Below are 23,744 nucleotides of genomic sequence, written 5' to 3'. Positions count from 1 at the left end.
GACTCAGGTCGGATGTCCCCGTGTGTGCTGCAGGTACCTTCGACCGGAGCGTGACCCTGCTGGAGGTGTGCGGGAGCTGGCCAGAGGGCTTTGGGCTGCGGCACATGGCCTCCATGGAGCACACTGAGGAGGGCCTGCGGGAGCGGCTGGCCGACGCCATGGCTGAGTCCCCGAGCCGGGACGTAGTGGGACCCGGAACAGGTAAAGATGGCCTCGCACTCCTAGCCTGACTTGGTCGTGAGCGGCACCTGTGGGTGTGGAGCTTCTCTGCTGGGAGAGGGTGCGTGTGTTTGTCTTAACCCTCTGTGTTTCTCTAGTTAACATTCTGGTTGCCATCCATTCTGGAAGCTTCTGGTATTGAGAAACCCGGTGCAGAGGGGAGTTCCCATGGAACCGACCCCTGCTCCATGGACTGCTGCCTACAGGCTTGCTGTGGTTCCACCACTGTGTTGTACAGGCGGTGCCTGAAGGACAGCCTTCTCCAGGGAAAGGGACCGCCTTGCCCACTAAGGTTTCAGCAGCCCTTGGGCAACGAACGCTGAGGCAGCACACCTTCCTCTATCCTGCTGCAGGCTTTACAGATTGGCGAGTGTCAGTGGGTCCTGCAAGCCCGAGGGGCAAGGATGAAGCAGGCAGGATTGGTGTGACCACCGCCCCCACCCCCGCCAGACAGCTTTTTCTTATGCTGCCTTTGGCCTTGGTACTGTTGTCTGCCAGTGAGTCCAGCAGTTGGGGGCTAGGGCAGTTTCTTGCATCCTTGGATGATTGGGTGTGCCCTGCCCCAGGCAAGCAGCTATAAGCACACACACGCACACACACACACACACACACACACACACACACACACACATACACACACGCACTTAGGAAAGGCTATAACCTCCTCCATCTCTACAGAATTACAGTACAGCCTGCCTCTCCTTTTTCCTAAAGCTCCTCCTATACATCTGTGCTGTTAGTGAGGGCTCTAGCTCAGCGTTTATGTCCGAGGAGGACCACCCGACAGGCATCTTCTTAGTGTTCTGAGGTCACCAGGGGATGGAGCACAGATCCTCAGATCCTGGCTGCAGGTCTTCCTGCTCTTGCCTGCCCCTGTCCTCTCAAGCCTGTTGTCCTTTACCATGAACTGCTCATCCCCGCTCCATGCACCTCCTTGGAGAGAGGATCCCAGGGAGGAGAAACGGACACACCTGGGGCAGGAAGTAGGACCAGCAAGACTGAGAGTCAAAGCATTTTTGGCAGAACTCAGAATGCCTGACATTATCACGCGATCCCGATTCCCTGTGGAACCTCTCGGTCTGTTAGATCTTTGGGTTTAGTGGCTAGGTTTTCCTCTCTTCTTTCCCATTCCATTCAGTTCCTCTGTCTCTGTCCTAAGAGGATAGAGACATATTGTCCTCGACTCTGCCTCCACAGCATTAGCTTCACGCCTGCCCATAGCGCTCGTGTGATAATCGGCAAACGAGCAGAACAGATGCGAGAGAAAGAGTTGGCTAGAGATGGAGAGGTGCCTTATCCAGCCACGGGAGACCGCCGTCTCAGGACCAGCCCCCCAACCCCCGCTCCATGCCTCCTTCTTCCCTGGGAAGGGAGATGCAGGCCTTGGAAGCTGCGACCAACCATGTTCCACCCTTGACTCCCATGCACACAGGCACACCACCTGTCAGCCCTCCTTGTAAAGTCCTCTGCCTTGTGAACGGCAGCTCATCACACCATTGTTCTCCCACCTGGACCCAGAGATGAGGAGCAGGGCCATTATCAGGGGATTTGAACCCCATGTGGCTGCCCTGGCGGCTCAGATGGTAAAGAATACGCCTGCAGCGCAAGAGACCCGGGCTTGATCCCTGGGTTGGGAAGGTCCCCTGGAGGAGGAAATCGCTACTCACTCCAGTCTTCTTGCCCGGAGAATCCCATGGGCAGAGGAGTCTGGCGGGCTACAGTCCATGGAATCGCAGAGTCAGACACGACTGAGGACTAACACTTACTAACCCCATTTTGCTCAGAAGCTGGAAGAAAAGCTTTTCCCTTCATGAGCCTCACTTGCAGCCCAGCTTTCCCCTGTACCCTGGGGCCCCGTCCAGCCCCGCTCACACCAGCAGGGCCAGTGGCACCGGACACATGCCCAGGAGCCACTCTTCCAGGGCCAGAGCAGCTCAGGGTCGGCCCTCCTCCTGGCCGCCTTCCTCGGAAGCCACGGAGAGCCCGGCCGTATCATCCAGCAGTCAGACGGGAAGGCGCGCTCAGGCCGGGCTGGGGAACTTCAGCCTGGCACGGACCATTAGTAACCTGAGAGAAGCTGGCAGCGGTTCATCTGCCGGACAGCTGAGGGATTCAGGAGTCTTTGTGGCCTTAAGCGGGTTCATGAAATTAAAAAAAGAGAGAGAGGGAAAGAGGAAATTAAAACTGCCTGACCCACAGGTCAGAAAATAGGAGACGCCCTTTGAGAGCTGAGGGATTTCATTTTCCTCCCCAAACTGTCACCAAATGGGATTCATTTGGTTTACTTTGACATGTGTGTGAGTGTGTGTGTGTGTTTTATATATATATAAAACTCTGCCTTGGTTTTTTATTTTTTAAGATTTTTTTATTTTTGACGTGGGCAATTTTTTAAGTCCTTATTGAATTTGTTATAACACGGCTTCTCTTCTGTGTTCTGGTGTTTGGCCTTGAGATATGTGGGATCCCAGCCCCCTGACCAGGGATTGAACCCCTCACCCCCTGCATTAGAATGCAAAGTCTTAATCACTGGACCGCTGGGGAAGTCCCATCTCTGCCGTGATTTTAAAGGTCACTAAGTAAAGCAGATATCGTAGAAGTTAACCTGTTCCCCTCTGCCTTTGTTGAGATTGAGTCTTCACATTTCGCAACTCCAGATAAAGTTTCAGCCTAGCAGTGCAGCCATGGGTCCTAGCGAGGGCAGGCTGACCCACCCCCAGCAGGGTCCGCCTGGTGCCCGGGGATAGCCAGGGAAGTACAGTGTGACGTGGTTGAGAATTTCCTGCACGTCACCCGTTGCTCAAGGGAGCCTCCTGGTCCCTGTCTCTTTCCACAACCTGCTTCTCTGGGTGGAGGATAGGGTGACCCAGGCGTCTGCCTCCGTTGGTCTCTCTGAGGCGGCAGAGACGATCAGTCCCTGTAATGCCTCCAGCAGGTTCTTTGTTTAGTGTACATCCGGGACAGGTGGCCTCTTTATCAAGCTGTGAATGGCACATGCTTTCATGACCCCTGACGCCAAAGCCCACTGTACCCATGTTTCACTGTTGTACAGATTTAGCCAGTGATGTGCTGGTGAGGGTTTAACAGCCAGCTCTACAAAGGGAAGCAGGAAAGTCCTGATTTATAGCATTTGGGCATTTCCATAGCATAGAAGCTCCCATTACAGCCAGTTTCAGGCTGTCAACACGATCTCAGTCATCTAGCAGAATTCCTGAAAGTGTAACAGCCAGCCAGCCCCAGCATTCCACTGGTAAGCTGCACCATAGTGCACACCAGCTCTCCCCCAAAGTAAAGCAAAGCCTTTCAAAACCTTACTCTTCCAAGAGTGGTATGTGAACCAGCAGCAACATCTCTATCCAGAAGCTGATTAGAAATGCAGAATCTCAGGCCCCACCGAACCCTGCTGACTCAGCACCTGCAGCTGGACAAGATCTCTGTGCATGGGGCTTCCCTGGTAGCTCAGACGGCAAAGTCCGCCTGGAATGCGGGAGACCCGGGTTTGTTCCCTGGTAGGGAGAGATCCCCTGGCGAAGGAAATGGCAACCCACTCCGGTATTCTTGCTTGGAGAATGCCATGGACAGAGGAGCCTGGCAGGCTACAGTGAAGTCACAAAGAGCCAGACACGACTGAGCGACTAACACTTTCACTTTCACCGTGCGTATAAAGTCAGAGAAGATCCATTTTAAAACATGGTTAACTAGAGGCAGGTGTTGGCTCAGTCCTCCAGGTTGGCTGCTGACCAAGTAGTCTATGAATAATTAGATCACATGTGGGATTTGCAAGTCCAGCTTGAAAATAACTGACTAAATTGCTTTCTCTCTAACATCATCACATCTCCCCATTCAGCAAAGCAAAATTTAGGTCAGGCCAACCCTGCTTGTACACTTAGGTGGCTGAAGAAAAGTCGTGAATTGTTCAGATGGGTCGGTGCCCCTCTGCCAATGTGCGGTCTCTACTCCCCAGTGAGCCCAGGCAGTCTTTCTGCGCCTTTTCCCGATTCTCAGTTTGCACTCATCTCTCACAGGAGACACCAGTGCCTAGAACAGTGTCTGGCACGTGGCAGATGTGCAGGAACTGCCGGGTGCCTGGGATCCTGCACTTAACCTCCATGTTAGCAGTTTCTCTGTAGCCCCTGCTTCACTGCCGTGGCTTCCAGCCTGTTTTCATTCCCTTAGAGAGTCTCTTGTGTCTCTGGTCCTCTGAGAGTCTGTATTTTATTATCTTTCCCATGTTACTGCTGTTTATTGAGTATGAATTAGTCTGCTCTTTGTTCAGTATGGTACCTGGGCTCCATCCATCCACCAGCTTAAAATCGGTCTCTTTCCTTCTTGATGGATACTATTCCAGGTTTCCTGTTCCCCTCAAATCTCTTACTCCCACCAGCTTGTCTCTCCCAATCAGAAGAGAGTGGTCAGCATTTGCGAAATCCCTTGGCCTCCTGCACCCAGACCCTGAAAACCCTCTTTCCTCCTGTCCAGAGGAAGAGCAGTCCCTGCCCGCAGCCTGCGCAACCACAGTGCCCATCCTCCCCAGAGTCCCCCCGAGTGTCCATGTTGCCCCAGTGTTGGCCTGGTGAGCCAGGCCCGGTGATGTTGGAGTGATCTCGCTGTGGTTCCTGCCTCACCGCACGCCCCTGGTTTTCTCCTGCCTCCAGCTACTTCTCCATCCTTTCCCTGAGTTTCCTTCCTCTGTCAGCCTTAAATCCATATCTCAAGGCCCTATCTCAATCCTTCCTCCCCTCCCTCCATCCATCCAGGGCCATCTCCTCCGCTTCCGTGGCCTCGGTTACTATCCATAAACCGATGATTTCCAAAGTGCCTCCAGGTTGGCTTTCTCTCCTGATCTCCAAGCCCATCATCCAGTCCCCTGCCCATGTTTCCATGTATCTATACACTGGGCTGCTCTGCCCTCAGCTTTGTCCTTCTCCTGGATTCACGGCTTGTCATGCACCAAGTCCTTCGTGACCAGCCACTGCCCTCTCTCCAGGCTCCTGTCCCTGCTCTGGGCGAGCCCCAGCCCCACTCAACTCCCCGGAGGGTCCCTGAGCACACGTGCTCTCTCTGCCTGCGGGGCCTCTGCACATACTTCTCCTTCGGCCTGGAATGCTGTCTCCCGCGGCCCCCTCCTCTCTCCATCACTCCCCCTCAAAATAACTTGACTAATTCCCGCTTAGCAGACATTCCTTTCAATATTGCCTTTTCTAGAAAAATAGGATTTTTTTTTTTCCATAAGCAAAACATTTACTTATTCCAGTCATTTTGTGTCTGAGGGAAGATACCACCTGGGCTTCCCTGGTGGCTCAACCATAAAGAATCCTCCTGCCAACGCAGGAGACCTAAGAGACGCAAGTTCGATCTCTAGGTCGGGAAGATTCCCCCTGGAGGGGAGGGTATGGCAACCCACTCCAGTATCCTCGCCTGGGAAATCCTATGGAGAGGAGCCTGGCAGGCTGTCTAGTCCATGGAGTTGCAAAGAGTCAAACACAACTTAGCGACTAAACAAAAATGGCAAAAATATAACACAAAAAATTTTCATAAACACCTAGATACATATTAATTTCATTGTCACTTTAGACCTTAACTCTTTCAATCACTATTTAGCTAAACCTTGTCTTTTTTGTGTGTGTGGCTTTCTCCCACATCCAATAGCAAAAGCCCTTAGGCCTAATTCACAGGTCCCGATCAGCTGCTTGAAGTATTCCTGACACGTGTCTGTTGCAGGCTGCCTCCCCTGGCTGCTGTTGACTCTCAGGAGCTCACTAAGCCAGCAGTCATGGTCAAGAGCTGGCTTCCCACAGTCCTGGGAACTCTGTTTCATTCTCCTGTTTGATCACAGCTCTCAGGGTAGGAAAGAGGCTGCAACTTTTTCTGTCTAGCGTCTCTTTCTTTAAAGTATTTTTTTAATTGAAATATAATTGATTACAATGTAGTTTCTGGTTACAGCAAAGTGATTCAGTTATACATACATTTTTTTTTTTTTTTTTCAGATTCTTTTCCCCTGTAGGTTTGGGATTACTGAGCATAGTTTGGGATTAACATATACATACTACTATATATAAAATGACAGGCAAGGAGCTACTGAATAGCACATGGAACTGTGTCCAGCATCTCTTTAACTGACTCTTCTAGTCCAGAAGCAGTTACTCTTGGGGATTACAACCCCCCAGGGGCTCAGTCTTTACCTCTTACCTTCCATACACTTACTTCCTTGCTCAAGTATACTTTCTCTCAAATATTTCTTAGTCAGAACTTTCAGAAAACAGTAGTATAGGCACAGCACTCTAGGACTATTTTATTTCATTTTTTTAATGCAGTCTGGACCCACTAAATTGATTTTGCAACACATTGATGAATTGTAATCTAGTTTGGAAACCAGTGCTCTAGTTTATTCTGCTAAATCCTCTGAGTTTTCCTGAATGTATATTAATTACTCAACTGAAAAGGCTATGAGTTTATTTTCAACTAAAGGTCTTCCAAAGATTTCTGTCAGAAGTCTTTACCTTTACTCTTTGAAAAGGTGTAAAGGTACTTTGAAAAGTACCTTGTTTCCTTCCTAACATGGAAAGCACATTTTGAACAGTGTGAAGTTTTTAAATGATCTCAGGAAGGATTCAATAAGTGAATTAATAAATGTCCACTGACAACCTATGTTTTGCAAAAGATAACTCCAAGCACTGTGTGTGTGTGTGTGTGTAGCTTTCATTTCAGGACTGTAGGAATTCAGCTCTCAACCAGTGTTAGTTATTGGTACTGGAGTTGACCAGCTAGGCACCCCAAAACACATAACCCTGCATGCTGGCCCCTGCATCCTTCGTCTAGGATTAGCTGCTCCAACGGGCCTGGAACTCCTGCCTGCCTCGCTGCTGCAGCTTGGGGACCTCTTCCTGCTAAGGCGGCAGGAGCCGTAATATCCCCTCCCATCGCAGGTGCCATGTGATCACGTGACCATAATTGCAGGCGTGGGGGCTGAATTAATTCTCTCAGCTTTTAAATTTTTTGTGTATTTGTGTTTTTGGCTGTGCTGGGTCTTGGTTGCCGGGCGGGCTTTTCTCTAAAAAGTTGGGGAGAGCAGTGGCTACTCTCTGGTTGCGGAGTGTGGGCTCTAGGGTGCATGGGCTCAGTCGTGGCTCAGGGGCTTAGTTGCTCCACGGCACGTGGGATCTTCCTGGATCAGGGATCAAACCCGTGTCTTCTGCACTGGGAGGCGGACTCTATCACCGGGGAGCCACCGCAGAGCCCTCTCTTAGCTGTTAAACGTCCCTACTCCCCGGCAAGCGCCATCGTCCAAGCAACTTGGCCAGTCCCGTAGATCCTTCTCTGCTTTACCTAGTTGGGCCCTAGATTTCCCCCTCCTTCTTCGGTGTCTTTACAAAATGCTTTCAGGGCCTCCTCTCCACTGCCTCCTCTGGAGACCTGTGCTGTCTCTCTGGGGCTCCCCTTGTAGACGGGCTCTCTGAGGGTGCCCCTGGGCACAGTTCTGCCCTCAGGGAGAGAGAAAGCTTCCCCTCTCTCCTTTCTTCCTCTCTAAGGCCTGGGAGAGGGAAGCCACGACGTGTAGTAAACATTGGCCTCCTGTTCCTTCACGTCCTGGCCGCCGCCATTCCCCATGCTGAGCGCTTCGGTCGCCTCGTCTCCTCCTGTCTTGTCCTCAAGGCACCACCTCCCAAACGGCTTCGACGCCTCAGACTCCATGCCACCCGTGCAAACGCCCTGTCACACCACCACTCAGTAGATGTCCCTTATTACAATGGACAGAGGAGGAGAAAATGAGAGCTTTGATGTGAAATCATAACTCAGAGCTGTGGGATTAAAAGGAGATGCCCAGGAAGAACTTCCGGTTCTTAATATCCAGTCACCTGAGTCATTTCCGCCCATTACCCTCGAGACGGGAGCCCCAGAGAAGGAAGCCGCCCTCATGTTAGGGCCCACTCTCCCTGTCCGCCCTCCTGGGCCCACAGCTGACCGCCCGGGCTCCTGCCATCACATTTCAGAGTCTCTTTCCGGCTCCCGCACCTTTCCAGCCTCTCCCCTCCACCCCCTCCACAGTCACCCCCCATTCGTAGTTCATGCCGACACCCTTGGCCATCATCCCCAGCACGAGCCCTGCTGACCTGTCTCTGTTCAGGGGCCTGCTGCCCTCGCCCCCTACCCAGTCCCCTTTTTAGACCAGGCTCTAATCTCCCCTCTCTCTCAACTTCTGCATTGCCTGTGCACAGGATGCTTGGTCCAGGACAGGCCACGCATGCTGCCTTTAACATTAGTGAGCAGCAGCGTATTCCCTTCTCCAACCCACTGGGGTAAGGCTCAGCTCCGGTGGTCCTTCCAGCCCCTACCTCACCCAGACTGCCCGTCCGGTGTGTCTTAGCCCAATTCCGGGTCCTTGGACTGAATCCAGTTCATCTTTGTTACCTCTAACCAGCAACCTTTTCCCTGCCCAGCATCCAGCTCTGGGAGCAGAGCCAAGCTGAACTCCAGTTAATGTTTGCTGAATGACTGGATGGGCTTTTGTGGCTCCTGAGAGGTCAATGAAAGCCAGTCAGAGCAATGGGAAAAGGGATTGTGTTTAAAATACACACTTGTTGGTTCCCGGCCCATTCTAGGTAGGCAGCTTCTCCTGCCCCGCCTCCTCTCCCTCTGCCCCCCACCACCCCCACACCCCCCTCTTCTTCTCCCCTAAGGCTGTTGAAAGCCCCAGGCAAAGGCAGAGCTATAATGCAGAAGTTTTGGGCTGAGAAGCATCCTGCTCATTTCTCAGTTGCCCAAAGTTGACTCTGAATTCTTTAACCAGAGCACACTGATTCCTATCTATAAGGAGGAAGTGCCCCCGTGACCTCACAGGTGAATCTTCAAGTCCCCTTTCCAGGCGTTGCCTCAACAGGGAAGCAGGGATTCCTGTGGGAAATGGACAGGCTTGGACAAAGGGTGGAGAAGGGCCACTGGACCCCCCAGATAAGGGCCCTTCTCTGAAGACATGAACACGGGTAAATGGTTAACAAAAGGGAGGCTTTCTCTCTGTTCCTCCTCTTCTGCCAGAGAATTCATCTTTAACCATTGACCTTTCTGCGAGGTGTAAGATCTGAACAAAGTTGAATACAGTCATGGATGGTTAAATACCCATCTTTCCCTTCGGCCCCTGCCTCTGCCCTTCTGCCTCAGAAGATGGTCTGAGGTGTTTGGACCACCCCCGAGGTGGGATGGCTGGTGACAGAGGAAAGACAGACACACAGACAATAAACGTTGGAAATGGCCCTCTGACCCCTTAGGAAGCCAGAGCCTGAGCTCTTAAAGCAGAAGAGAGGCCTGTACTGAGAAGGCCAAGCCACGCCCATCAGATTGGGTTTAACAGAACGAGGCGTTTCCGAGCACCCACACCAGAGTCAGCTGTCTACCCTCTGACACTGGGTGATTGTTTTCCTGCTCACTTTTCTCTGAACCCCACCCCTGCACCCCGCCACCCCGCAGCCAGACACCTTCAGGCCCACTCCAGAAGGCATTCTAAGATATGCTGGCAGAATCTCCCAGCCCCAGGCTTCCCAGACTCCCCCCAACCCCCTCACATGTGTTTTGTTTATTGTAGCCCGATAGCTTGCAATCCCACCCCTCCATGTGCTTAATTGAGTTTGCGGAGAATTGACATCCTGTTGCTTCATTTGTTCAGGATGCTTTTTTCCCATTGGGTGCCTGTCCCTGCCCCGGCTGGGGGCCGGGCCCCATCTTCCTGGCCTATTCCCTTCATCTCCAGTTGGCCAGGACCAGTGTGCACTCTCCACTTCGATGTGTGTGACTGGGGCTGGCCTTAGGGCTCGGTTAGACGGGGGAGCAGGTGGGGCCAGGCCTACCAGGGCCCCCGCCTCCATTCGGGCGTGGGCCGGGTCCTTGGACGACCGCTTGGAGGGTCTTTGGTTTCATACTTGATGCCTCCCCAAGCCACTGGGAGCTGAACATAAGCATATGGTTCATGCGACGTAAGCATATGGTTCATGCATTGGGGCACGTCAGAAGGCTTCTCTGAGCAGCCCCCTCGCCCTGCCCAGCAGGTTGGAACTTCAGGCCTGGTCTCTCCATTCTTAGAGCCTGACAGAAGGAAGAAAACCTGAGGGGCTGCCCACGTGCTGGCGGGACCTCTACAGCCTTCCCTGCTTCCATCCCCAGGCAGGAAAGTCGGCGGGACTGGGAGGAGGAGCAGAGGGGTGAGGACAGACCAGTTTGGGGGAGATAGATGAAGCTCTGCACACGCCGCACCTCAGAACAGACCGCAAGCATCCCACACAGCTCCCAGTGGCCAGACCAGATTCTGATCTCTCCTCCCCTGATCTCGGCACCGGCTGCTCCTTGCAGGGTCCGTGTTGCAATCCTCTTTAAAGAAATATTTTATTTTCAATACAGACACAGCCCTTGACGTAGCAGTAAAAACCACCACCCCTGAGAGACACGTGGCTGTGAAGTGTGTTGGTATGTAACTTCCTGTCTTTGCCTACGTGCAGGGCTTCATCCCCTGGTCCTTTTTTGTCCCCCCCAGAGGTCACCACCGCCCCCCCCACCCCCTGGTGCTCAGGCTTTGGGAGCCATCGGAGCGAGGGAAGGAGGTCGACTCAAACGGGGGGTACCTTCTGACCGTGGCCTGGTTTGGGGTGGGGAGTAGTCGCTCTTGTTCCCCCAACAAGAGTTTCTTTGAGAAGCTCATTCCCCGCCCCCCACTTTTAAGATGGAAGTCAAATTTTCGGATTCTGCAGTGCAGAGCAGAGAGGTCACTAGGCTCTAATGCATTTACCATTGACTGCCCCTCTTGTAGTGCGTCTATTAGTGAGTAATTTGATTTGTACCTATTCATTTGCAGTCCCTGCAGGAGCCTGGAGCTGGCCCCTAGTATAATTGGTCCTGTCTCTATTTTTACATCATTAGATTAGCCCCGACTCCTGGCCACTTGTTGTCTGCGCTTGTCTGTCCATTTATACAACCTAATGTAACACAAAATTCATTACTGATCACATTACTTTCAACTCTGAAGCCAGCCTTGTGATAAACATTTGGTTAACCCCTTCCTGCCCACAGGAGGGGGGGTGACGGAACAAATGCACTTCCACTCGACAGGCAAATCAATATCTTAATACAGCAAAGTGGAATTGCATTTCTAGATTTGTTATTCCTCCTGGAGGAGCAAATGGAAAAGCTCGTCTGAGCGAGCGGAATTGAATAATGAATAGAGCCCCGGCACCAGTAGGCAGTCTGTGCGCAGAGCACAAAGGCTAACGCAGCGTCTGCCCACCTTCTCCTCTGCAATGGGCGGTGCCACGGCAATTAATTGAGACTCGTGACTATGGGTTCAGGATCCTAGGCCAGGACCCTAACGGGGGCCACAGAGACCTTGACCCCAGCGCCAATGTCTTGGCTAGGCTTGGCCTAGGATGACTGATCCATGAACTGGGTTTATTTCCTTAAAACCTTCACTGATATGAAGGCACCAGACACATGGCCTTGGCGGTCATGCCACCCAGAAATTAAATTAAATCCATTACTAACCGTTAACCATTTGGAACCAGATATACAAAATTCTTCCTATTTAGAGCCAGGTCAGCAGTACTGGGATTGCTGTGTGTGCTGGGCCCAGGGTGAGTGTTCTTTGGTGTGGAAATGCCTTGTGAGCCTAAAAGTGGTCTTAGAGCTCAGACAGGGGTGTCAGTGAGCAACCTGGCCTAGAGTCATCAGGGGACCTCTCTTGAATCTGGAAGATTCTCGCTTACCCCCACCAGAATTATCCCCTTCCCAGCCCCCGTTTGTCTCTGGGGAGCATCCACACCCTCTTGAAGTCATTAACTCGCAGGACAGATTGTTTCAAAAAGAATAATACCCCGACTTATTTTATATTAAAAAAAAAGTCTCATAAAGCCTATACCACAATGATTAGGAAAATAGCCATAGAGAAGTAGAATGGAACCCATTACCGTGACAGCCATAAATCCCTAAGTAAAAAGAAGCCGTATACTGAAGGTGCTCAGTTGGGAAGGAAGCTGGAAAAGGCAAACCCGCCCAGGGAACTGCTTGAATTCAGGCAGGGACTGAATAGGAGGCCAGGAGAGGCACCAATGCCTCGGGTGAGTGGACCTCCTCGTTGTGGAAGGGACTGCCCTCCATCCCACCAAGGCCCGGCACCTTGGACCCAGCTGCCCCTTAACCCGTTTGGGGCTCTGACAGGCCAGAGGCAACCAGCAAGCCCCTGTGACGTGGCGGCCCCGGGGGTCCCTCAGGCAGGCTCCCGGGCTGCCCCTGGCTGTCTGCAACCCTCCTCCATGCATGGGAGGTGGGCAGCCGCCCCTCAACCCTGGGCCTGACTGGGGGAGGCTGCATTGCCCACAGAGGCAGGCTAGAGATGCATGCACATCCTGCTGTGAGGAGCTACAGAGAGGGGAATCCCTCGGCAGGGTGTCACAAGACCCCGCACATCCAGACACTGGTGTGTCCCCAGGGTGAGCCTGGGTCCCACAGCTGTCTGCCCAGGGTGGCTCGCCTCCCCGCCCCAACGAAGCCCCCAGGACCTCTGGCTTCGGCTGTTCCTCCTTGCGGGGAGGGCCCCGGCCCCTTCAGCCCAAGAAAACAGAGCCGAGCACAGGCCCTTCCTTGGTGGAGCAGGAGGGATCAGCGGCCGAGAGGAGTGCCGGTCAGCCACCGGAGTGCGAGACAGTGATTTCTTAACCCCGGTGGAAGGGGGAAAGCCACATCTTACCAAACTCTTCCGCTGCATCGGAGAGAATTTAATTACGTTTGGACGTTTGAATGGGAACCAGATGTGGCTCGAGCCCATCAGGCCAGCCACGTTTGGGGAGCAGCGTCTCCCCTGCCATCTGCAAGCCACACTGCACCATCTCACAGCCCCAGAGGGTCTTGAGAAGACCCCACTTGAGGAGGCAGGGCAGGTTGAGACTGGCTGCTGGACACCTGGTTCGCTGGGACAGTTTCCTCGCTGGGAGCCCGTGTCCTCCCCGGAGCTGTGCTGAGCAGCCTATTCGCGGGGCACCACATGCAGGCGTGCGCAGAGGAGGCTGTTCCCAGAGCCTGGCCAGGCATCCCTTAGCTCTATGCCCTGCTCCACCCCGCCATGTCTGTCTCAGGTGCCATCTGCCGAGGCTCTGCCTCCGGGCCGTGCTGCTGGCCTGGGGCTAGAGGGGGCGGTTTGGGCCATCCTGGGTGAGGACCGCTTCTCCAGGGGCCTCAGAGACGTCACCCCCAGCTCTCTAGCCAAGACCCCACTGCAGTGAGAGTCTCTGCCACGCCCTCAGGGCTTATCCTGCTTCTCGAAGCACCTTCACATCCTCCTCTCTTCAGAGCCTCACACGGCCTGTGAGGTCACCAGGGCAGCCGCTGCCCTCCTGCCTGACAGGTGGTAAAGCGGAGAAGGGGTGCGGGGACTTGCCCAGGTCGTTGAGCACGTCAGCGGCAGAGCGGGGTTTAGGGCTAGTTCTCTGCTGCCTCTTCCTCGTGGCCACTGGGAGGGTCGGCTCCAGGCCGCTCCTCCATCAGGCTGATCTCAAGCACGTTCCAGCCAGAGTTATCACATCACTCAAAACCGGGATCATGAGCCAGATCGGCTCCGCCCGTGCTGGCCCCATGTGTAATACTCCGTGACAGGACTCACTCTGCCTGGGTCTGGATTTACAGTTAGACTGATGTAGTGGCCCTGAGAGGGTCCCTGCGCACGGGGTGCTGTTGGGCAGCCGGGATGGGGGCTCCTGCCCTCCTGCCCTGAAGCCTGGAGAGGGCCTAGGTCACGTGGGGCTCCTGGGAGTGGGTCTCTCCCTGCCTGGAGTTGGTGCTACGTCATGGCTGTGGTGGGAGGGGCCTCAGGGAAAGGCTGCAGCCCCCAGACTCCAGCCCACCTCCTGGGTAACCCCCTGTCTAAGGCTGGGCAGGGAGCTGCTCTGCCTGGAACTCAGATGCTCTGCTCCCTGCCCCACCCCAGCACACACGCATGCCCGCATGCACGTACACACGTGCACACACGTGGACGCATGTACACACATGCATACACATGCACACATACATACCCAGCTGTAGGTGGAGGACGCCTTTTGAACACTGACCCTTCCTCATTCTTCACGCCTCCCTCCCCCCTTCTTTTTCCCTCTTTGATTATTTCTTCCCCGGCATTCCGGCATGCGCCTCTTGTGTCATCCCCACTGGGCCCACCAGGAGCTCCAGGATCTAGCCTGCCTCTCTGTCCCTGCCTCGCGTATTAATGCCAGACTGGCCTGCTCTGAGTAGGATTTTTCCAGAGCCCTGAGGACCTATCCTCCTGGAGGGAAGGAAAGGGCTGTGTCTTTTCCTCCAGACACAGAGAGGGCTCTCCACCTGATGGTCTCCTTAGCCATCCTTTCCAGGTATTGATCATGACTTTCACCTTCCGGGGGGGGGGGGGGGGTGGTGCAGTGGATGCCCAGAAGGACTGGGGTCTCCCTTAGGCCCCAAGTCTCCCCCAAACCCTGAGGTTATTAGGCACCCATGCGTGGCCCCAGTGGCCGAGGGAAACAATTCAAGGGACCCAAGGCAAGAGTAGCAAGTATTTGCCCTGAACGTCTGGAGCTGGGGAACGGGAGAGGGAAGGGGCAAGGCAGGCCATGTGACCTTGGCCTCATCCTGCAATGTTCTGGGTCTCAGTACCTGCGGGACAGCCAGGAAGAAGAGCTGGGCAGGGAGATAAGAAAGCAGGTTTGCAGGAGCACTTGGGTTGGAAGAGACTCCTGCCGGGAAGGAAGGCGTGTGCCTGCTCACTGGCTACAGGACTCAGGGGCCGGGGGCACAAGCTTTCAGGGACCCCAGGCTGAGTGTGCGGTGAGAGGCCCGGAAGTAGGCAGCCTCAGAGCTCAGACACAGGTGTGGAGCCTGGAAGAGTCCCAGGCCATTGTTAGCCATCTTTTCATCCACTCCTTTATTCCATCGACCAGATCAGGGTTCCCCTTATCTGAACGTGGAAGGGCCTTTTCATCCTCAGCCCCTCAACGTGGGAAACTGCCCTCCTTCCTTTCACAAGCAAGCCTGGGAGGGGAGCAGAAACTCCTTGCTGGAGGAGAAAGAGGACACCTTCTCAGCCCCACCCAGCCCCCAAGACCTGGCGTGGGTACAGAAGCGGGTCCCTGGTCAGCTGGCACCTCTGCAGCCTGGTGGGGGTGCCTGAGGTGGCCGAGGGGGCAGGAGGAGCCACGGTGGGTGTGTCCGAGTGGGAAGAAAATCAGGGCCCCCCTGCAGGTCGCCTCCTCTTTAACTGCTGCCCTTTTAACCACCTGAAAAATGCCCTGGGGCTGAGGCTGGCTTCGCCCACAGTGTGGACAGAGCTGTCCGAGTTTCAGGAAGCGATCTCAGCTGACTCCCCCCTCTTTCTCCCTGAAGAGACCCCCTCACCTCCCCAAGTGACACTCTGGAAGAGAGGACAGTAGTTTCCAGGCCCAGGGCTGGTGTGAGACAAGCAGCCCAGAGCCACATCCGCCAGGACCGCCCCCTCGTTGGCATCCAGACCATCTCTTTGGGTTCTTCCTGCACCCGAAGCTGAGCCCTGCAGGAGGCGGCCAGCCACCGCCCCCCATCCTCTGCACCTCTGTCTCTGAGTCTGCACAGCTGGTCCCAGGCCCTCATTGGAAGGCCCCCTGTGGATAATGTCCATTGCTTGGGGCAGAGCCCATTTAGAACCATTTGCTGAGCTCGAAGCCATCCTGTGGTCCCCTGGTCTTCTCCCTGTATATCCCAGGGGGCTGCAGGAAAAATGCTGAAGATCTGGGTCAGAGGATCCCTCCCCCTGCCCCCAGCCAAGACCCCTCACCATGGAAAGGAACCCAGATTATTTCTGTTTGCAGACCTCCTCTGAGCTAGGCACTGGGCAGGATGGGGCAGTTTGGCTGGCTGCTCTGTGCTCTGCCTGCACCACCCCCCATCGCTCCTCAGAGGTACCACTGAGCCCAACCCAGGCAGGGGGCTTAACCACAGGTCCTGCTGACAGGGGAGAACTGGGAGGTGCACGCAGGAGGGAAAAATCAATGCACGTCAACAGGGTTGGAAATTTATTTTCCAGCTTGGAAGAGGGTACTTCCAAAGAGGCAAGGAGGGAAATGAAAAGCTGTAAACACATATCTGCCATCTTCCTCTTCAGGCCATTTCTTGATTAAAAAGAAAGACTCTCCCAGGGTTCCAGTGGGGAAGGGGTGGGGGTGAGGGTCTGGATGGCAGGGACACCTGCCAGGGGAGGGAAGCCGGAGGCACCCCCAGCAAGGTCTTGCGGGTAATCACAATCACTAATACAATTGCAGCAATGGGAGAAACTCACATTTGCTGACTGGAAGCTTTAAGCACTTTGTGATGCACTCTGCATGCATTATTTAATTCTACACGCGCACCATGAAACAGACCTTGCTAGCCTCCTGTGCGGGAAACTGAGGCACAGGGGTTGAGGACCTTGCCTAAAGTCTCCCAGGTCGCAGGGCCCAGAGCTGGCTCTCTGAACCACTCGCCTCATCTGCCTCCCCAACCTGGGTCTTGAGGCCGAGGGGTGGGGTGGGGGACCCCTCCCTTCTCTCTGCTGGAAGCCTGTGGCCAGTGCTGCCTGAGACTCTGCCCTGAGGCCTCATCCTGCTCCCCGCAGGCTGCCCGGGAGGTTAGCTTGGGAATGGGGTGTGTGGCTGCAGCCGGGCCCAATAAAAGTGCTCTGCTAATCCCTTTAATGAGCAGCATCGAGAGGCCGAACATGCAGAGCTGGGCTGGCTGGAGCCTCTGAGCACACCAGAGGGGCCCCGCAGCACACGCTGCTCCTTCTGTGGTAAGAGAAGTGCCAGGGGGCCCAGGGACCCTCCTCCCCAAAGCACAGCACTGCCCTCACTGGTCCCTGAAACAGGCCTCCCTCTGAGTCCAGAGACCGGGGCTTCCCTGGGGGCTCTGATTTTCCAGCCACCCCCACTGCCATCTGGCCTGGAAGAGGCCCGAAGGCCAAGCCCAAGGTAGTGCGTCACACCTGACACCACCCCCCCCCCCCCCCCCCCGGGTCCCCTGCCTTCCTGGGCACCGCAGCTCTCCCTGAAACTCACAGAGACCCTGTGTCCTCAGGGTTTCATGCCTCCCCGGGGTTGGGGGAACCAAGACCACATGCTTAGGAAAGTGACTGTTGCTTTAGAGAGACCTGCATCCAGGGTGTCCCCAAAAGTCCCTGCCTTGCCAGGCGTAGAGTGGCCTCGAGGGAGTGAAGGGTGTATACACTGGGGAGAGGATAGGCCCAGGGAAGAAGGCCCTCCAGGGTGAAGCAGCTTCTTCGGGGACCAGCACTCCAGAGGGAGGGGCTTCCTCATGCCCCACCCCCCGTGCCGTCTCGGGGCTGTGTGTCCCCTTCCTGGCTCATCCTCTGCCTCTCCCCAGGTGGAGCCAGCCCTGGCCATCAGCACCCACCCGGATCTCCCAGGAGCCGGTCTCCACTGCCCCTGCCTTGGCCGAGGGGCCACAGTCTCCCACTGAGAATCGAGGGGCCAGGACAGACCATGTCCCTCATCTGCACGGCCCACCCCAAGAGGGGGGCAGCGTTTGCGGGCAGCCAGGCTCCTGCCTCCTTCCATTCCCCCTGGGTCTCCCTTGGCATACACACCCAGGGAACCAGGGTCGCTTCTCCCTGACAAGGCCAGCCACCTGTTTGCGCCCCGCCCCCCAAGACCTTTGAAATTTGCCAGGCTCCATATAGAGTGAGGGAGGCGTGAGAACTGAGCTTTCTCGGTCCTTTGCTTATTTCATGAGAGCTGAGGCTTCTTCTTTGGAGCTGCTGCTCATTCCATCACCCCTTACCCCCTGTGGCTTACCTCGTCCCGCCCATGACCTTGAAGGGCAGCTTGGGTGGCAGGCCTCATTTTCCAAAAAGAGCCAGCAGCGAGCGGGTGGACGCAGCCAGTGGAGGGTATTGGGACTAGTCAGAGTGATGCCTGAAGTTGTCACGTCTCCACCAGTCCAGTTCTTTCTCGAGGGGTTGTGTACCCAGAGCCAGCGGCTTCCTGCTCTTTGGTTTAGCTGCCTGCAAAATGGGGAGACCAGCACCCACCCCCCAGGTGTACAGAGGCGCTGGGGAACATGAGGTCACAGTAAGATTTTCCGTCCGAGTGCAGTCCGTTATCTTAGGGGCCTGGAGAGCAGCCTCTGTAAGAGCGGGCTCTTTCCCACCACCCAGAATCCACATACTTGTGTTGAGTTGGGAAGCCACCAGGCCCCCACATAACGAGCCCCCAGCTCGCTCTCCCTTGCAGCCCTGGCAGGTTTCTGGTGGGCTTTCCTCGCAAATCCAGTGCAGCTGCACAACTGCCGTTCAGACCCAGGAGTCTTGGAATTGGGGGGAGGAGGGTGGTGGCCTGAGCTGGACCACTGAGTCAGATCACATGGAGGCATCCCTGGAAACCGCAGGCTTTCTCTGCCTCCTGTCCTCTCCTGCGTCCCACCTGCACGGGCACTGCATGGGCCGGCAGGCCCGCCTTTCCTCTCCCCACAGCTGCTCCTCCTGCTCAGGGGACGGACCCTCTCCCCCCACATCGCCCCCTTGACAAAGGAGGTCTCGGCTCTGCCACAACAGTTCCATCTCCAGGGCCCCCAAGACTGGTCCCCAGCCCCCCACACGTGCATGTCACTGCAGAACTCTGCTGCCAGCTTACCCTTCTCCTGGCGTGAGCTCCCCACACCTCCTGGTGCCCTCGCCTCCTGCTTGCCAACATCAGTGTACTCCATCATTGTCCGGATCTTTTCCCAAAAGGTTCCTCAATGCTTTTCTTTTCAAAAGGGAAAAAAAAAGGAAAAAAAAAACAATGCCAACCGCCCAGCGCCCGCGAACAACCCAACAGTAACAAAGCATGTGTTCGGGATGGAGGAAGGTAAGGCCGCACACTTCCGTTCGCCGCTTGCTCCAAAGGGCTGGGCGGCTGGGTGGCCTGCGGGGGGCCGCGTGTGCACCCCTCCTCCACATCCACGTCTGCTTCACACACTCACACAGTCCTATCTCAGGGAGCAGAGAGCAAGGGGTTTGACCGGGGCATGTAGGTAACGGCGCAGGAGCACCCAGGCCCCGGGTTCTTAAACTGGCAGCCGAGCTGCAGAAGCAGTGACCCATCCCTTTCCCTCCACACTCACTCTCATTCATCCACTCATTCATTCAAGAACTGCTTTCTGAACACCAACTATTTTGTAGGCCCTGTGGTTGGCACTAGGGAATCAAACACAGAGCCGGCCTCCAAGGGACTCCCCCAACATGGACGGTGACACACGTGAGCAGACGATGCCCAGCGTGCTAGGGGGCCCCGGGCAGGAGTCAGTACAGAGTGCGGTGGGGCCTGGCCATGCTACCAGGGAGACAGCACAGGCTCGCAGGCATGCCAAGCTTCAAAGATAAGTAGGTGTCCTGGGGGCCACAGGAGCCTGGGAAAGGCTTTTCCCCGGATGAGCACACACCCAGAGGCCTGCAGCAGCCTCGCGAGGCCCCCAGACTGCCCAAGCTCATTATCTGGATTCCTCAAATCCACTTTAGTGAGGTGAGGTCTTGGAGAGGAGCAGGTCCCGGAAGGCAGTTTGATAGAGGTGAGGCGTTGAGAGACCTCATCCTCAGGACCCTTAGTAGACGGTGAAGGTTCTAAGCAGAGGAAAGGCAAGATGAGGTTCATGCTGCAGGCAGAACGCTCTGGCTTTGGGATGTGGTGGCTTGGAGAAGGGGGCTCTGGGGGTCCGGAGACCAGTAGGGAGCTTTGGGTTATCTGGTGGGCAGCAGCCACAGGCAAGGAGAGGAGGGACGAGGCCAGGGGAGACGCCTGGGACATGAGTCCAGCGGAGCCTGGTCACCTGGGAGGCGGGGGCCACCTCCGTCTCACCCAAGACTTAGCTGGTGAAAAGAAAACACGAGCAAGACAGCGCAGGCTCTCCCTGGCCCCAGGACCCCAGAGTCATCTTGAAATCCCTGTGGCACCTGTCCCCGCACTCTCACAGGATGGGGTACGAGGCGGCCGTGCAGGCTCGCGGGCCGGGGTCCCTGCGCTGCTGGGAGGTGGCTACAGGCCTGTGTCGGGGCAGTGGGGGTCCCCTGCTTGGTCCCAGGCTCCCTGCGCCTCGGCTTCCGGGGCGGTATGGACGCGCCTGCACTTTGCATCAGGAACGCTGGGCCTGCCTCGGGAGGCTGCCTCTTCCGCCCCTTCGCCCCTTCGTCCCGGGCTCTCTTCGAGGCCTGGCGTCCTGAGGCCCGGCATCCCCTACTGCCCTGCTGGGGCCTCGCCTCCTCTCTCCCTCCCGGCCTGCTGTCGGCGCCCCCTAGCGCCGGGACGGCCGGCACCGGGGCCAGGGCCTCCTGGCTGCGCTCGTGGGAAACCAAGGGGATGGGGAGAGCTTTCCTGGAGTGCTAAGCTTCCGTGTAGAAAACTGGGGGTCTGCTCCCTGCTTTCCTGTCCCGTCCCTCTTGGCACAACGGGCCCCAAATGAGGGGGAGGCTAGAGGCTGAGTGGAGAAGGAGAGAGCCCATGCGGGGGTCTGGGTTTTCCAGCTGTATCTGGATGACTTGACTTACTCTCAGGGTCAGGCCCAACAGGGCAGCCGGTGCCTCCTGGCAGTCAGGGCCCGTTGCCAGGCCTGCAGCCCGTGTCCATGGCCCCCATCTGCTGAGAGGCTCTGGTTTGCAGTCACACCCTTCCAGCCAGGGCCTCAGACACAGCTGGTGCCTCACGCCTCACACTGGAACTGGGAGGCGTCTGAAGGAGGCCAGCACAGATGCCCCCAACCCACTCTGTGGCTGCTGCTGCTGCTGCTGCTGGGCCACCAGCATGCTTCAGGGTTCACCCACGGGGAGTGGGGGTCAGTGGTCACTTCCTGGCTGGCCGGTGGTGGCTAGCCCAGGAGTGAAGGCCGTGACCCATCCCCTAACCAAAGCCAGCTGTGCTGCGCGTGGAGGGTGGCAGGGGGCCTGGGCACGGACTGCAGGCACAAGAGACCAGACACGTGTCACATTTGAGCGCACTCGTTTGCTATCTCATATGACCAGTTTGAGAGCCTGGGCGTCCAGAGTGGACAGGCAAGACCCCCTCCCACTCTGTCCCAGGCAGGTGTACCTTGGGGAAGGAGAAACCGCAGGTGCCTCATCTTGGCTTGAGGCCCAGAGTTTGCCAAGGGATATGTATGCCCACATCTCACTGTGAGGGAGAGGGGATAGGAACTGACCACTCTCAGAAAGCCAAGAAGTAATCCTTTCTGCCTTGCACTTAGCATGCCGGGAAGTCTGTTCCCAGCCCACCCACCCTAGTACCTGTCTTGGGTCAAGAGATGGCAGGGCAGTTGAGGAAGGTGCCCATAGTGGAAGGAGATGGAGCCAGGTGCCATCTCCAAGATGGTAGCCTGGCTTACAGATGCCAGGGGAGGGCCTGGGAGCCTCCTGACCTGACTCCCGGGTGGACCCTGAGCACGTCCCTTCCAGAGGGGTCTCCAGGACACGTGGGAGCCCAGAGGAAGGGGAAGGGAGGCACTCCCCCTTGAAGGGGGAGGGCACAGGAGGGGCCCGGCAGGCAGGCAGATGGTGTGGGTGAGGATGCGTGAGCAAGTGAGTGGCTGAGCCTGGGTGTCTGGTAGGAGAGGTGAGCGGCGGACAGACCAGACGGGGACGCCTCGGTCCTTCCTGCCTCCCGGCTTCTTGCCTCCTGCCAGACCAGGAGCTCCAGAACAGGAGCCTCTCGTGGAGTTGGGAAGCAAGCTGGCTGAGCACGAGTCTGCGCCAGGCCTGGGCACGTGCCCTACGAGTGGCAGTGTGGCCCAGATGTATCATCAGGGCAGCCATGCTCCTGGCTAACGGGGTTCACACGCTGAGGAAGCGACGGGAGCCTGCCAGCCAAGCGGGCTTCTCCCTGGGCAACCCCCCCACCACGCCCGCCCGCCGCCCTGCCCACCGTCCTGCCCACCGTAAAAGGATGTCAGTGGGCCCAGATTGGCCTCGGGGCAGGCAGCCGGCCCAGAGTGCACACCCACCCGCCTACCCCCTGAGAACGCCGCCTGACCCGGCCTGGCCCTCTCTGCTGTCTTACAGAGCTCCAGCGAGAGGGAAGCATCGAGACTCTGAGTAACAGCTCGGGCTCCACCAGCGGCAGCATCCCGAGGAACTTCGATGGCTACCGATCTCCGCTGCCCACCAACGAGAGCCAGCCCCTCAGCCTCTTCCCTACCAGCTTCCCGTAGGTCCCAGCAGCCTGCTTCAGGCTGGCCGGCCCACTCTCCTGCCGGAGGGAGAGGGAGACGCCCCCCCCCCCCCCTCGTCTGCTCCTACCCTTCAGACTCCGCTCCTCTTTGAACCCACCACCTTTCCCAAGCTTCGTGATGACAGCCGCCCAGCCTCCTGGATCGAGAAGAGACCCTTCTCCAAAGCACCTCTGCCCGCGCTGACCTCTGCCCCCGTCGTGGGGCAGGCCGCGGCCGAGACTCTGCAGAAGCTCCGTCCCCGCCTCCATTTGCACATGACGTCCCGCGTCGAACCGCTTTTGTATTTTCTAACTCAGCTCCTGTGGGGGGGGGGGGGGTGGGGTGGGGGGGTGGCTAGGGTGGGGAGCGGGGATGGCTCGGCGGGCATCTTGGCCCCCAAGCGGCCAGCCCCGACCCAGGCCTGGCTTCAGCACACACTGCCCAGCGTCCCGCTGGCGCTGAACTGAGGCCCGGAGCATTAGGGGAGGAGGAGGGAAAGAGAAGCTCCCCTTCCTCTTTTCTCCCCTCTTTGGCTCATGGAAAGGATTTGTCTTTCTTGTCTGTAAGTCCTTGTACCCTGATCCTGTACTGTTCGGTGAAGGAAACCGTGGTTTCTGAGGCCCTGTCAAAAAGTGCACGTCTTGTTCAATAAATCACGCTGCAATTGGTGTCCATCCCTGAGTGGCTGGGGTCAGGGTCCTCTCCAAGGACGGAGCAGGGTCCTGGGAGCCTGACCGCATGGCCCTGCGCCCAACGCCCCCACCTGGACGAGTGTGGGAGGTGGGGAGTCAGGGAGCAGGGAGGAAGGTGGAGGAGGATGTTTACTCCAGAACTTGGATGGCGTCTGACAAACCCATCCTCTGACCTTCTTGCCTGTCACTGGAGCCATTGGGTTTTGGAGGGCACCCCGGGCCTCCCTGGCTGTGGCAGTCAGGTCCTTGCAATGTGCTGCTGGGTTGCCGTGGGAAGGAGAGCCTGATGAAGACTCTGGCCTTCTCTTTGGGACAGGCTCCCTGTTATTACCTCTTTTAAAGCATATATCTCTTTTTTCCTTAATTTTTAAATTTTTCTTTGGCTGCACCCCGAGGCTTGTGAGATTGAGTTCCCCAACCAGGGATCAAACCCACACCCCTGGCATTGGAAGCTGGGAGTCTTCCGGACCATCAGGGAAGTCCCATACCTCTCTTTGCCAACTCAGAAGGTGAAGAATGGGCAGAACCTTGGATAACAGGTTCTGGATGCGGTCCCCTCACCACTCCCAGTTCTGGACCTAAGGTGATGGGCAGGAAGGAGACAAGCACAGGGGGGTAGCGAAGAGGGGGTGCTGAGTGGGA

General features: G+C 56.5%; 1 protein-coding gene across 6 annotated transcripts in view; it reads left to right on the top strand.

Moving 5' to 3' along the window:
* The window catches only part of BCAS3 (BCAS3 microtubule associated cell migration factor), a 586,221-nt gene extending 563,495 nt beyond the window's left edge, over positions 1-22,726 (top strand). For 2 of the 6 annotated variants that reach the window (XM_052658881.1, XM_052658879.1), the window contains 3 exons: positions 34-201; positions 10,603-10,668; positions 22,262-22,726. In XM_052658881.1, coding sequence (XP_052514841.1) covers positions 34-201; positions 10,603-10,668; positions 22,262-22,410 — 383 coding nt within the window. In that variant the 3' untranslated portion in view covers positions 22,411-22,726. Of the gene's footprint in view, positions 1-33; positions 202-10,602; positions 10,669-18,994; positions 19,086-22,261 lie in introns of all 6 variants that reach the window. The other 4 variants (XM_052658884.1, XM_052658883.1, XM_052658880.1 and 1 more) reach the window with 3 other exon arrangements.
* The last annotated feature ends 1,018 nt before the right edge of the window (positions 22,727-23,744 follow it).

This window comes from Budorcas taxicolor, chromosome 19, assembly GCF_023091745.1.
Source record: "Budorcas taxicolor isolate Tak-1 chromosome 19, Takin1.1, whole genome shotgun sequence".
NCBI lineage: Eukaryota > Metazoa > Chordata > Mammalia > Artiodactyla > Bovidae > Budorcas > Budorcas taxicolor.
The sequence above is the reverse complement of the archived record's forward strand: the minus strand, read 5'-3'. Positions and strand labels throughout refer to the sequence as shown.